This window comes from Haliotis rufescens, unplaced genomic scaffold (assembly GCF_023055435.1).
Source record: "Haliotis rufescens isolate VD_foot unplaced genomic scaffold, xgHalRufe1.0.p SCAF_11, whole genome shotgun sequence".
Classification (NCBI taxonomy): domain Eukaryota; kingdom Metazoa; phylum Mollusca; class Gastropoda; order Lepetellida; family Haliotidae; genus Haliotis; species Haliotis rufescens.
Genome location: NW_025963791.1, coordinates 37,002,671 through 37,017,562, shown reverse-complemented (window position 1 = coordinate 37,017,562; position 14,892 = coordinate 37,002,671). Strand labels below are relative to the sequence as shown.

The window sequence follows — 14,892 nt, the reverse complement described above, 5'->3', positions numbered from 1 at the left end:
TTGTATTTTCTTGTCATTATTTACTTAAGAATGTCATATTTCTTTTAGAGGTGTGTTGAATGTAATTTATGTGATAAAATGGTGATATTTATTATACTACAAAAGAAAAGCTATTTATTATTGACTGAATGTGATTAGTCTTCATGACCCATGTATTATTGTAGCAAACATGACAGTTGGGAGAGAATGGTTGGTCTGTTTCATATATGTATTAGTACCATGGCTTGCAAAGCAAAAAAATCTGTTTCTTTTTTTATATAATCATACATATATATTCAATATTGAGCATTTTATTTTGGATTGAACAAATACTTCTTTTATATCCTGCTTGTATTTATTTCTATTTAAGACATGTAAATGACGTCCAGTATTTGTCATGGTTTCTCACGGCTTTTGTTTTTAATGGTGAAAGTTTCTTCAGCTTATCATCACTGCTAATTATTAACTTACAACAGGTAATTAATATATTTGTGAGTACAATTCTAAATTCAATTTTACCAGTAATCAGGAAGTGAAATTTTGTTTAATATTTTTTTAAACTTTCTTTGAAAACTTTTCTTTTAATTAACAAGATTAATACTCACTGCACTTTTTCTATATGTGCATCCGAGGTATTTTTTGGTAAAGGAAAGCAGTGACAATAATTGTCTCCCTTCGTTGGGTATTCTGGATTTAATTTTATTCACTTATGAACAAACTCCATTCATGAATGACATAAGCATCGTGGGTATTTTTTGTTATAGATACATGTTGCAAAGAATGTTTCTCTTCATTGTGTCCTGCATTTACTTTTATTGTATTATTGACAAACTGTTTTAGTTCTGATTTTATTGAGTTGCTAGCATACAGCAAGTTATTTCTCTTGTGTAGTTTGACAGGCTTGACAGTATTGCTTCTCAACAGTGATACATGTTTGCTAATAACCTGACTACAATAAGAATTACACAGCAATCAGTTCTTGAATGTGTAGCATCACAAGATCTCAGCCGCAGTATATGCTCACAAATAAAATCTCAAATGTGATGAAAAGAGCTTCATAATAGCGGATTAGGGAGTGATTTGTGTTGGGTGTGCTGTATTTCCTTAAATGCCGGGCCTCGAATAAACGCTTTGGGTGTCAATTAAACACTACCTAGTTATTATGTACAGAATTCTCCCTATTATTATCTTTTCGATTAAACACCAGCGGTAAAGGGTGTCTGACAGAAATATACGCCTGGGTGTTTAATGGATGAAATATGGTATGTTAAGTTAAAGTTGTCCAATGGTTTTGAATCTGTGGAAGTTAATCTTGTGAAATGAATGTCTGAAGGTCAACACATACTAACAGAAATGTTTTCCCCAAGTAATTAGCACTAAATGTAGTGACCTCAACAGTTACGAGGGAAGTGTAAATGACAGTTTCCAGAAAACTAGTCTATGGAAGTGTAATGACAGTTTCCTGAAAACTAGTCTGTGGAAGTGTAATGACAGTTTCCTCAAAACTAGTCTATGGAAGTGTAATGACAGTTTCCTGAAACTGTAGAAGTGTAATGGCAGTTTCCTGAAAACTAGTCTATGGAAGTGTAATGACAGTTTCCTGAAAACTAGTCTATGGAAGTGCAATGACAGTTTCCTGAAACTGTGGAAGTGTAATGACAGTTTCCTGAAAACTAGTCTATGGAAGTGTAATGACAGTTTCCTGAAAACTAGTCTATGCAAGTGTTATGTCAGTTTGTGATATTACACATACTTGTGCCCAATGCACGTCCTTAGCTGTGTTTTTATACTGCAATATGATGATGGTAAAAAATTAAGCAACACTAAATATTAACAATATTTTATGATATTTGATCACTTTGTGGAAGAGCCCAGGCTACAGTCTCCATATTGTCCATACTGTTTTGTGATGTACTAATGAATTCTGTGGATATTTTGAGAAATAAATAAACACAGTTATTCCAAATCCTACAAATGTTTAGTGTATTACATGTATTACCAGCTGCAAGACAATCGTCAAAATGTGGTTATATTCCCTGTGATGTTCGTGGCACGTAAGCATTGCAAGATAAAATGTTGCTTATCTTTTTACCAAGAGTATACATTAATAATAAGGCTTTAGTTCCATTCTACCTAACCTGATCATGTTAGCCATAAGATCTTTGGACTCAATCTGAAACTTTGCACTGAATTAACATTGGTAAGTTCAAGAACAATACAATTGAAATAATATTGCTGATTATTGAAATATTTTGTGAAAACCTAAGTCGGCACTCAAATTATTGTGGCTGTTTTGGGATCATAAAATGAGACACCCTTATATGGAGCTTTAAATCCTGTGGATTGATGGAAATCAAAAGTCTGTTTTGGTACTAGTATTGATAAATGGCATATTTTTTACTTTTTTTAGATTCATGTCCCTTGAAAATATTGCATCATATCGCCAACATTCATTGATATTAAAACATATTTCATAATAATAACAAATCAGCTTAAACAGACATTTTTTTCAACTCAATTTTACCTTAATTCATTGCTGAGATCCATTTTTTTTTCAAATGTTTGTACCACTTTGATTCTTCAGAAGGTACTGTCACCCACAGCTAGTTCCATCTCCTCGAAGTAAACATCTACAACATTAAGTATCTCTGACAGCAGAAACAGTTGTCTCGACTGACTGACTGCAGGAAGTGTGTTGGTAGATGAGGCAGTACACGGCAGTACACGGCAGTACGAGGCAGTACGATGCAACTGGTTATGCACTTGCAATGCTATTTACACCTACTTCAAGTAACAGTGTAAAACTTTTTGTACATTACTGTACATAAGCAACATATTGTATATAATGCAGTTTTGTACAGATTTACAATTTCTAGAGAATGTTTCAGTATGAAAGGGCACATAGTACTGGGCATAGTAATACTTCCTCTTATTCTAAAGATTGCTTGTTGATTAATATTTTGTAATGAATAGGAAATCTGTTGTATTGAGTACATGAGTTTGTAGCAGCAGCTGGTGCTGCTGGTTGATACGGCTGTGATGGTACTGCATGCCCAGTGTTATCTTGCATACCGTGCCAGGGCTGTGGTTCATTCCCTACAGGTGAGGCCAGAGAGAGGTGGGCGAGACTGATGTGCAATCATTGTATTAAATACTAAAGCAAAGTGATGGTTGTGTTATTTGTTACTGTGAATAAGCTTTCTAGTTAAAACTACATCGAACACCACTTTCATGTATGAATGAAGTTGGGTGTTATTGCTTTGAAGGGGGACAAACATCTCATCTCACACAGTATCTCTGTTCTTGATCTGCTGGTCTTCGGTCCTCATTGCGAGATTATGAGGCTTTTCCCTCACATTCAGCTGACAATGACCCGCTCAATGACTAGATTTGCAGCATGTCCTTGTACCAAAACGGATTGTTTGTTGTTTAATGCCGCACTCAGCAGTATTCCAGCTTTATGATAGCAGTCTGTAAATAATCAAGTGTGGACCAGATAATCCAGTGGTTGATATCATGAGCAATTGGGATCCAATGACATGCATCAACCAAGTCAGCAAGTCCTACCACCCGAACCCATTCGTTGCCTCTTACGACAACGGATTGCAGCACACAGGATTGTCTGGTCCAGACTTTACAGGCCTGCGTCATATAGCTGGAATATTCAAGAACAGCTCACAACGAAATACTGAACAATTATTCGCTCAGTAGTATTGTATGATGAAATTTTTCCAGCAGAGCGTCAAAATAACAGAAAATCATATGATAAGAGAAATGTATTTATTTACAACTATGTACCTGGCTGTTCCATTTATTGCACATGGCTACATTGATGTAATCACAAAGCTTTCATATGTACAACTGCCAGTTGATAACATTCCTAGTAACGGAAATAATCACATTGAAACTTGATAATGAGAAATGAGTACACCATACAATATGCATATAAGCCATTAGTTCTTGAACCATATTAGTCCATACAAAGGTTAGTCAGGAGGATACACATTATCTACACAATGCTTAAGACCCACAGACAAGTGGTACCTCCTCGATGAAAACCAATACCTTTCTATACAATGTCAGTGTGGCAAGAATAACATCAATACAAATTACCCAGTCATCACATTTAAGCACAAGATCCGCTGTTGGGAAATAGTTTTTTGCATTTTAAAAAAAACCTAATTGGAGGTAGATACATTCATGCCTTCTAACAGAACTGTAATAGATATCAGACAGTAATGTAAATTGTACACAATTGTACTCTAGCTGCAAGCGAAATATATTTTTAAAATAATCGTTTGCCACACTGAGACTGAAAGAAAGCTACAAGTTGCATTAATGTTGAAATGCCAAGCCCATGGCTGAAGAGAGATTCAAAAGAAAGTCTAACTTTACAATTATCGCTTTTCAACTTAACTACATGCCCAGATCTGATCATAATTATGGAGTATGTATGCCAATCGAATCAATTCTAAAATTTGGCAGCCATAGAAAAGCTAGGGTCACATATAGTCACCACTTGCAGGAACTACATGTATTAAGAAACAGGTATTCCCATCATATGGACACTTTTTTGGATTGTTTTCTATTCTAAACATTTGCATTTGTTAAGAGACAAGACAGTGTTCTTTCATAACCATCAGTTTGTTTGTTTGTTTGTTTGTTTGTTTGTTTGTTTACCCCCATCAGGATGTTGATTACCCAAGTCTCCAAGAGATTAACAGTCATCAACAGAAATATGTTACATCCTCGGATCTACAAGAATGATTAGGTAACCCGTATGTAGGCGAGGCTGTGGTACACATGCGAGTAGTTTGTTCATGATGCTAGATGATAACAAGTAACATTCAAACACATCTGTACAGTATTTACATCAGTAGCACTTTCATAAAAACAAATTACATATTGACCCTTGTGCATAATGATTAATGATTGTGGCACCATATATGAGATGAAAAGAGCAGCGCGAACTATTTGAGGCTACAGTTCTCAACAACAGAACACATTGCAACAACAAACATGTTCCGTGTCATGTTCCGTGTCCTGGCTTAAACATGTTCCGTGTCCTGGCTTAAACATGTTCCGTGTCCTGGCTTAAACATGTTCCGTGTCCTGGCTTAAACATGTTCCGTGTCCTGGCTTAAACATGTTCGTGTCCTGGCTTAAACATGTCCGTGTCCTGGCTTAAACATGTTCCGTGTCCTGGCTTAAACATGTTCCGTGTCCTGGCTTATACATGTTGCTCAGGCAGGTGGACAAATCATAGAGCTGCCTTTTTTTATAATAATTTCTGTAACTAAACCAGTATTCATTTAAAACAGTAAAACATTTGAAGATTGATCTGTCAATGATGCAGGAGCAAACATAACAGGGTTGAATCGAGGTCAATAAATTGCTGTCAAATTAATTATTGTAATGTTAATAACAGGAAATTGCCTGTCAGACTACTTATATTTCCAAAAAATGTCATGAGGGAATTTTCAGGATTTTATCAACACTTGATAGAACAATCTTCTGTTTCATTACCATATTTGAATAAGATCTTCAGGACATTTTAGAATACAATCAGTCAATGTCCTTGAAGACATACCAATCTGAAAGCCTGCATGAATTTAAGGTTTGAACTGTTGCTTGTGTCAAACTCCCTTTCTTTCACCAGCAAACTTAAAGCAGGCTTTAAAAAAAAAAAAAGACTAACAAAACATCTTAAGCAATTTATTAAGTAATGACAGTGACTGCCTCTGATATCAAAGAGATAGTAAGTTCTCTCAAAAATACAAATAAATTAATTAGTTTTATCAGCTTCATCAACCTTTTGATAACCTCCCAAATCAAAGACAACTGCTCTATGAATGGCTATCTAAGAATGACTGTTGAATTGTCTGCCTGCAGGGGCATGGCACCAACACTGAGACCAATGTCATCATGTCACAGCAGACTGGGAAGCACTACACGGAATGGTTCAACAAAACAAGGTACTGTGGCCCTACAGATCAACATTAACGTATCACATCCCCTTGAAGCTAATTACATGCCACTGTCAGTTCTAATTAGGGCTGGGACGATACACCAACTGTGCGATCCGATACGTATCACGATACCTTGCTCACGATCCGATACGTATCACATCCCCTTGAAGCTAATTACGTGCCACTGTCAGTTCTAATTAGGGCTGGGACGATACACCAACTGTGCGATCCGATACGTATCACGATACCTTGCTCACGATCCGATACGTATCATGATACTTGCATGTGCACTTATCTGTGATGCGTAAGCCACTTTTTTCATAGACAGGATTGCCAAATACCTGGCACACTAATGATTAACAGTTGGCAGTGTCAGGTATGGCACAATGGAAGAAAATATTTACGTTTTCCCTACTCATTTTCATTAGTAATTAGTGTTTGGTGTAACACTTATTCAAGAAAACATATAAAGGTAAGAAGCGATACTTTTTACTGTAGAGAAGTAAAAAATCACTATCCAGCGATGCTTCGGTGTATCGTCCCACCACTAGTTCTAATGTAACTATGATAGTATCATGGCCCACATTAGCTGACTAAGCAGCTGAACTTGCTTCATAAGGATTCAAATGAATAATCCCTGGAGTACAGACAGCAGCCTTGTGGTACCATGTCCTGGCAGATCCTACAAACCCATGCTTGTTGAAGTAGACTAAGATGAGGATCGGTTGGTCACAATGTGTGACCTTGCCAAAGGTGTGTCATCCATGTGGACTGTGCTCCTGCAATCAATCACTGGTTTGCCAGGTCGAGGCATGGCTTGAATATTGCTACTTGGGACAGAAACAGCTCAATACAGTGGCTCTAAGTTGGCAAAGCACGACTAAGCAGCAGCTGCCCCTGGTGTGTGTCAGGTTAGTCGAACATATCACAGGATTCATAATGACAATCACAACACAGCTAACAGATAACAGATCTACAGTAGGCGATATTACATGGTGAGGAGTCTCTGTATTATTGTGTTCATTATTGTGTTCATTATTGTGTTCATTATTGTGTTATTAGAATATCTGTAAATATAGGTCTGTAGATTTGTTTCCAGGACTACTTAACACTCGCATGAGGTAAAGATCAGGCTGAGTAAATGTGACCGATGAGGCCCAACTTGACAATAATCACAGGAACTGCAGGAGGCCCCCACTGAAGCCGGAGGGCACCAGAGGCACCATATCACAGTAAGTCTGATAGACAAGTCATGTGTGCTTTCCTTACACTGAGACCAGAATCCCAAATGTCTGATTGATACAATACAGTTGAACAGTGCTGGACCTTTGTGAACATGGTCCAGTGGGCTGATACATCACGTCTCAGTCCTACCACTCCTATGTGTGCCGACACTCACGGATAGCGTTTCAGCTGCAGCATGGCCCGAAACATGAAGGTTGACACTCTGTGTGCCCCTCTTGTGATTGAAGCATGGGCCCGAGACTATGGACACACACTTGGACATATGACACATCTCTTCATACCATACATTGTTACATGTAGAAAACAAACCACCTTTCCTTTTGAAACAGAATCCTGTACCATCCAAACTTCAGCTAAGAAAGGCAGCGGTGTTACATGCAGAAAATAAACCACCTTTCCTTTTGAAACAGAATCCTTTACTATCCCAACATCCTCTTAGAAACACAGCGGTGTCACATCCCTGGATGCACCACTTCTAGTGCTGTAGAGGTTGAAGCAAGAGACCGTGGCATTGACATTTGGCTAAGAGCTGGACAGACAGGTGCTTGTTGAGAGACCCCCCGACTTGCTCTCTCTACATAATGGGTTCTCTGCGTGTATCGGGTTCTCCCTGTATCACAGGCTATGTCCTCATCTTCTGTTTGGTATCACAAGTTAGGATGAAGGGATAAGTTCCTTGAGTGTGGAAAGACACAATTGATGGCACGAACTTGCACACATTGCAAAATTCTCATGTCCTATCAAGTACGCACAGTCCTCCTCCGAGATGCATTTGGTGCTGCAAACAAAGAAAACACACTTATAGCTGCATATTCACAAACACACATGTTACAGAAGAACACGAATATAACAAACACGGATAGAGCGAACAAACATATACCAGGAACTATTACAAAATCCCTGATTTATCGGCTATATATTATCATATAAAACTTATGTACAAAACGAACTCTCTCCAGCGAACATATATATAGAAAGCTGATATCTGATCCCCAACAAGCCCATCTACCACTAATTAGTGCCGCGTATAGCAAACTGAGAAATCTCACTAAGTGTCAAGTGTCACTGACACAGCGTTAGAAATTGGCACTAGTCCTATAGTCCTTGCCAAACTGCCCAATAGTAAAGGTATCATAAGGACCAGTAGAAATTTGCCATTTTTAAGGGTTTTGCTATATGTTATCATTATGAGGACTAGTGGACTGAAACTGTTAGTTTCTACCGCTGTGACAACTGGCTGTACGCAATCAGCGGCGAATCAACACAATCGCAGTGCTTCAACACAATCAAACTATTCAAACTTGTTAAACTTGCTCTATATTAATCTTACCTGTACTACCCGAAGGTGGATGTTTCTGAGCAAAAACGTGTACAACACACAACGTACATAACAAACTGATTTCTCCAGTCCCTTGTAGTTACATCCATGTTCTACTGTACTCCTAACAAGTTACAGAACACCCATTTCTTTTGTATATGTCTAAAATTAATCTGTCAGTCAAAGAACACCCGATTTTTCATATGACTATAATTAATCTGTCATGCAATGACATATTAACTATAGTCATATAAACTTATTTTGAACACACACTGATTTATGGTAAAGAGCAGTGATCACCTCCTAAATAAATAAATCAACTATTGATAAATACTAAACTAGTTTTATATGAAAATCTTTCTTAGCTGATATGAAAATCCCAACAGTGAGTTTTTCTAACACCTACCCACCAGCCCTTGTTTCAAGTAATCTATTAGCATAGGTACCAATTAGGTGAATATAAGTTTCTTATCTTAACGATTAGTTGTCAATATTCAGGCAAGTACTTAAAAGAATGAGTTGTTTTGCCTGCATGAACACTTGGCCCTTATATGCAGGTCACTAGTTCAAGTTCAAGTTTATTTCTAAGGACATCAGACCTGATCTGTCAACACATCTTTCTACAGCAAATGCACATTGCTTATCAGAAGAGTGAACAAAAACATCCCCCCCAGATCCAAACCCATCCAGGTGGCTGAAGAACATACGGAATGACTAAGATTATGGTCACTCAAATTCAAATCCTCTACGCTCTTCCCTAATGGGATATATACAAGTAGATACATTAAGCAGATCAAACAATTTCTCACATTAACAAACTTCATAATACTAGCTTGTTTTTATGACATAACTGTCAAAATATAACATAGGCATATATCACTATGTTGTGGACAGAGTATAAGAACAGGATATTCGTCCTTTACATATAGTCCAATGTTGACATTCGTCCTCTACACAGGACACAAGACAGTGGACATCCTAATTGTGATGGAGAAATGCGAGCACTCATAAAGTCAAATACCACAACACACTCATTCACACATTATTAATGGAATTTGTGAACTGTTCTTGTAAATCTGCAAATTTGAGTATCAATCATCAACATGTCTCAGATTAGATTGCTGTGAAATGGGCTCCAAAGGGAGTTAAAATTAATACAACATTCAATCAGGATTCACCACACAAGTGCTGTTAAGAGAACAATGTTAGTGAGGTCAAACATAACGAAGAAGGACAAACTCAGAATGCTTCCTCTATACTATCCTCCATGAGGCCCCACAGCGACACCTTGGCTGAAACAGGGCAGGAGGAGGGTGAGCCAATGGAGACACAAGCTGATGGGGAGTGAGATGAAGTATGGGCTGATCTGCTAGTGTTGGACAAAGGTGATCTCAGCCCCCTTCAAGGCCATCTCGGCTCTACAACTCTCGTAACTAACTTGATATGTGCTTGTGGGGTGATCTGCTAGTGATGGACAACGGTGATCTGAGCCCCCTTCAAGGCCATCTTGGCTCTACAACTCTCGTAACTAACTTGATATGTGCTTGTGGGGTGATCAGCTACAGTTGGACAAAGGTGATCTCAGCCCCCTTCAAGGCCATCTCGGCACAACAGCTCTCGTAACTAACTTGATATGTGCTTGTGGGGTGATCAGCTACTTTAAAGGAAAGCAACTTTTCCTGTTACAGGAAACACGCTTCTGACAAGAGATCTGGGCCTGTTTCACAAAGCAACATTTCTGCAATACATCTTAACTAGACTTGAGCCAGAGGTTAACAGTATGAGCATGTCATCAGGGTCATGGTAGACTCAATAAGGAGAGTCAGAGCTAATGGTCATGTAAGGTGGTCACCGTTCAAGTATCATACAGCTTTATTGCTTCTGGGACAAAGAAGTGACAGATCTCTATCAATTTAGGACAACATGAGTGAGTGAGTGAGTGAGTGAGTATGGTTTTACGCCGCTTTTAGCAGTATTCCAGCAATATCACGGCGGGGGACACCAGAAATGGGCTTCACATTGTACCCATGTCGGGAATCCAACCCAGGTCTTCGGCGTGACGAGCGAACGCTTCAACCACTAGGCTACCCGACCGCCCCTGGACAACATGAGAGTAAACAGGGAACATAAATCTGTAATGCATCTGTACAACAAAACCCCTATAAATCATTGTTCTAGTATCTGAAGTAGAAGCTGCAAGCAGACGCAGATGGGTATACTACTATTCACATAGTCTTAAATGATTTACAGGGATTGTTATGAAAAAGGTTTTAAGTTTAAATAGCCAAATGTGAAAACCCTCTAAAACTTGTGGATACCCGATCAAAATCAAACCCCGGGTAAAATACTCAAATAAGCAAAAGCTTATCTATAGCTGTGGGTACATCTGGGAGGAGGTAGCTGGGTACTGCAGCCTGCAGGAGGTACTCACGCCACTGGTTGTGTAGTGGACTCTCTTCCATCCCTTCATTCTCCATGATGTTGGGAGGTGGACCGAGGTCGGACGAGTGCTGGAGACTGCTGCCGGTGATGCCGAGAGACTTGCTGCCTACATCACAAACAATGGTACAACAGTTCAATTAACAACAGTCTACAAAAATGTCAAGGTCTACCACCCAAAAAATACTCACAACATAAAGAAACGCGAACCATAGAAACATATATAGTAAAGTATGAACGTTAAGGAGACGTTTCCAATGTGTACCACTTAATGACAAAACTAACAATCAGTCAAGTATTACCACAGAGTGTCTTTGTTCTTAACACGATATGCTGCATGCGATTTTCAGACTTTACATGCCAATTTTTCCATGTGACAAATGGTGCATCTCGTGTCATGGGTCTTTGACGTCACACATTTCTGGTGTCCCTCGCCGTGATATTGCTGGAATATTGCTAAAAGCGGCGTAAAACCATACTCACTCACTCACTCACTTTGACGTAACATGTGATGCGTTCATGAGCATCGATTCACATAACAAACCAGTATGTTCATTTGCGCATCAAAGCAATCTAATGTTTCTTGAACATGAGTAATTCTTCATATAAAAACCAACATGTATGGTGTTCATGTTTCTTTTGTTGGTGAGTATACATTATGTCTATCAGCTCAATGTAACAGTTTCACACAAACCCAGCATCCACGAATGAACAATGGCATTGTCAGCAGTATTACAGCTCGATCAGCAAGGATCAGCTCGGGTACAAAGATGCACAGCCAGTCCAGACCAAGTGGTCCACTCCGGTGGTCACTCATTTAAGTACTAGTCAATTCTAGGCAGCCACTGCAACCCCCTAATACCCACCTTTGCTGCCGTGCGGGTACTGCTGAACTAACTTACCATGAAGCATACCCCTGCTGTAGCCCAGCGGTGTTGACGACCGACGCCCGGAAGTTCCCATTTGAAAAGGAGTATCAGACTGAAACAGACATGAAACAGTAAATGTATTCTTCAATCACACAACAACTAAACAGCAGTCTTGACAAAGGCATACTGCAACTACAAGTGACAGTCTTAATAATTGGGAAGAAACTCAACCATTTGACAAAAAGGAAACAAAATCTTTTCTGATAATTATGTGGTGGGATGTATGTGAACAATACCCCCTCAATATCAACCCTGATTTCATCAACATCCATTAATTTCAAAAGTTATCTGGACGCTAGTATGATAAGTGACCTCAGCAATACTGACCAATTTGACTGATCCAACAAACATCTTGCATAAGGGGCTACCTTACGCTAAAGTTGATGAAAATACATCAATATATGTTCTCCTCGGAATGTAATTGTGACAGCTTACTCTCATTGCATGAGTTGTACTGGGCCGTGGGTCGATGGACGGGTTGCTCTTCTCCCGGTTGAAGTGAAGCGTTCGCACATCCTTGTTCTCAATAGCACTGCTGACTCGTAACGAGGTCATTTTCCGCTGCAAAGAAGGAGTAATACAAAATCAAGTAATCATTATCATTCTATATCAGTACATCATTCTATATCAGTACACAGGATCATACGTAAAGTTTCAACTAGAGGGGTAATACCATGCCTGTATGTTTTTCATCATTTCATAATTTACATAGGTAGTTATCAGCACAAACACAGCATTTTGATCTGCAATTGGTTACAAAGCATTGAAAAGCCCTCAACTCAGCATTCAACTCTGTATAAGTAGATTCTACAGTTTATTTGTCTTAACACATATCTTTTAACATGGACTGTTACATAGTTTCCGATGTGAGAGTGATGTGAGAGTGATGTGAGTGATGAGAGAGTGGTGTGAGAGTGGTGTGAGTGATGTGAGAGTGGTGTGAGAGTGATGTGAGTGGTGTGAGAGTGATGTGAGTGGTGATGTGAGAGTGATGAGAGAGTAATGTGAGAGTGGTGTGAGAGTGATGTGAGTGGTGTGAGAGTGATGTGAGTGGTGTGAGAGTGATGTGAGTGGTGATGTGAGAGTGATGCGAGAGTATTGTGAGAGTGATGTGAGAGTGATGTGAGAGTATTGTGAGAGTAATGTGAGAGTGATGTGAGTGGTGATGTGAGAGTGATGCGAGAGTATTGTGAGAGTAATGTGAGAGTGATGTGAGTGGTGTGAGAGAGTGATGTGAGTGGTGATGTGAGAGTGATGTGAGTGGTGATGTGAGAGTGATGTGAGAGTGATGTGAGAGTGATGTGAGAGTGGTGTGAGAGTGATGTGAGAGTGATGCGAGAGTAATGTGAGAGTGATGTGAGTGGTGATGTGAGAGTGATGTGAGAGTGATGTGAGAGTGATGTGAGAGTGGGTCAACAGCTGATGCACACCTTGCCCTTCTCCTGCTGCGGGTCGTAGGCTAGAGGTGGGAGGGCGGTGTTCTTCTGTATGGGGGCGGGTGTTATTCGTCTGATGCTGATACTGTTTGGCATCTCCTCCTCCTAGATAGGAAACACATTTCATAACAGGAACTTACAAGTCATGAAAATAAATAAATCCTGAAAATTTGCCATTCTGCAAAAATCTTGCAGCCAGCTAGTCAAAACAACCTTCACAATCACACACGCAACATTAAGTTGCTTACCAAATCTGATTTTTCACTTGATCAAACTTATTTTCGTATTGTGTCCTATAATACATATTCTGAAAATTAACTTATTATTATTCGGACTGAATAATTCAAACTGTACTAACAAATTTTGAAATAAACAAAGAATGAGAACGTACGACTATCGTCTTAATCCCAATTAGATCTTTACAAAGGTGATCCCTTGTGCATTACTGAATATCACAGTGACAATCTTTCATATTCACTTGTATACCACTTGTATACCAGTAGGTATAAAGCTTAACATTGTGTTTTCTAGTATGTACGAATTCTCTCACCACACTTGGTGTCTTGGACCTGTCAGGGAGAGGCGCCAGGGCCTTGCGCCGACTGGGGTAGGGCAGAATCTTCACGCTAGTCGGCCGCTTGCCAATCATGCTGGAGCTAGGTCGAGCCGGGGATACCGATTCCGAATCAGTCGACTCTCTGTTTTAGATGAAATGTATGTCAAAAATACATCTGGGGAAAGATCTGCATGCTCGGCAGAAAAATGGTTTTACATTCATGGAGTTGCTACCTACATCCTTTCACACACATAAATATCATAAGGAAGAGAATTTATAGATGTCAACTTCTTGCAGAACATACAAGTATATACCTGATGGAGTAAGTATATACTCCGAAATGTTGTGTTCCTCATAACCTGATGGAGTAAGTATATACTCCGAAATGTTGTGTTCCTCATAACAAAAAGGTTGACATCCATAAATTCTCTCTCTTATGTGTATCACTTCTAAATGCCATTCAAAGACTTGATACAATATTATACATTCTCTCCTCACATGCCTGAAACTCCTAATATGAATACAACTGTCACTAACTATCAAGCTATCAAATAACATCGAGAATCTTCTATTGCTGGCAATGACAGGCTTTAATCAGAAGCAAAATATTGCGAATACGAATACAAATTGATGCAATAATCTCTATTATCTCCTGTGGGACACAAATAAAGTACGTCTGTTTCAATCCAGAGATCCAGATAAGCTGCGTATCTGCGTAAAATACGCATCAGAAATGCAGAAATACGCAGTAAAATAAAAGCCAAGCGTATGAAATACGCAACGAACATTACAGATACGCTACAAAAATAAAACTTAAATCATCAAAATATTGTGAAGTAACCCTGCGTATTCGATTGGCAAATCAGCAACTTATTTTGAAATTATAAATGGGCATTCCGTCAACCTTGCCAAACTCCACGATGACAGTTACATCATGATCATTTGCCATCAAACTTTCTTGTGGAAGTATCGTGGTATTTTTGAGTCCTATAAAGCTCTCGAACCCAGACAACACCAGTTT

The 14,892-nt window shown here is 39.0% G+C and overlaps 1 protein-coding gene across 5 annotated transcripts in view; it reads right to left on the bottom strand.

Moving 5' to 3' along the window:
• Window positions 1–3,742: 3,742 nt before the first annotated feature.
• The window catches only part of LOC124153078 (protein FAM149B1-like), an 81,084-nt gene continuing 69,934 nt past the window's right edge, over window positions 3,743–14,892 (bottom strand). For 4 of the 5 annotated variants that reach the window (XM_048392695.1, XM_048392694.1, XM_048392696.1 and 1 more), the window contains exons 11-16: window positions 13,866–14,013; window positions 13,310–13,420; window positions 12,315–12,440; window positions 11,853–11,931; window positions 10,943–11,059; window positions 3,743–7,971 (exon numbers count right to left, since the gene is read on the bottom strand). In XM_048392695.1, the coding sequence (XP_048248652.1) occupies window positions 7,934–7,971; window positions 10,943–11,059; window positions 11,853–11,931; window positions 12,315–12,440; window positions 13,310–13,420; window positions 13,866–14,013 (619 nt within the window). In that variant the 3' untranslated portion in view covers window positions 3,743–7,933. The remainder of the gene's footprint in view (window positions 7,972–10,942; window positions 11,060–11,852; window positions 11,932–12,314; window positions 12,441–13,309; window positions 13,421–13,865; window positions 14,014–14,892) is intronic. The other variant, XR_007219988.1, reaches the window with a different exon arrangement.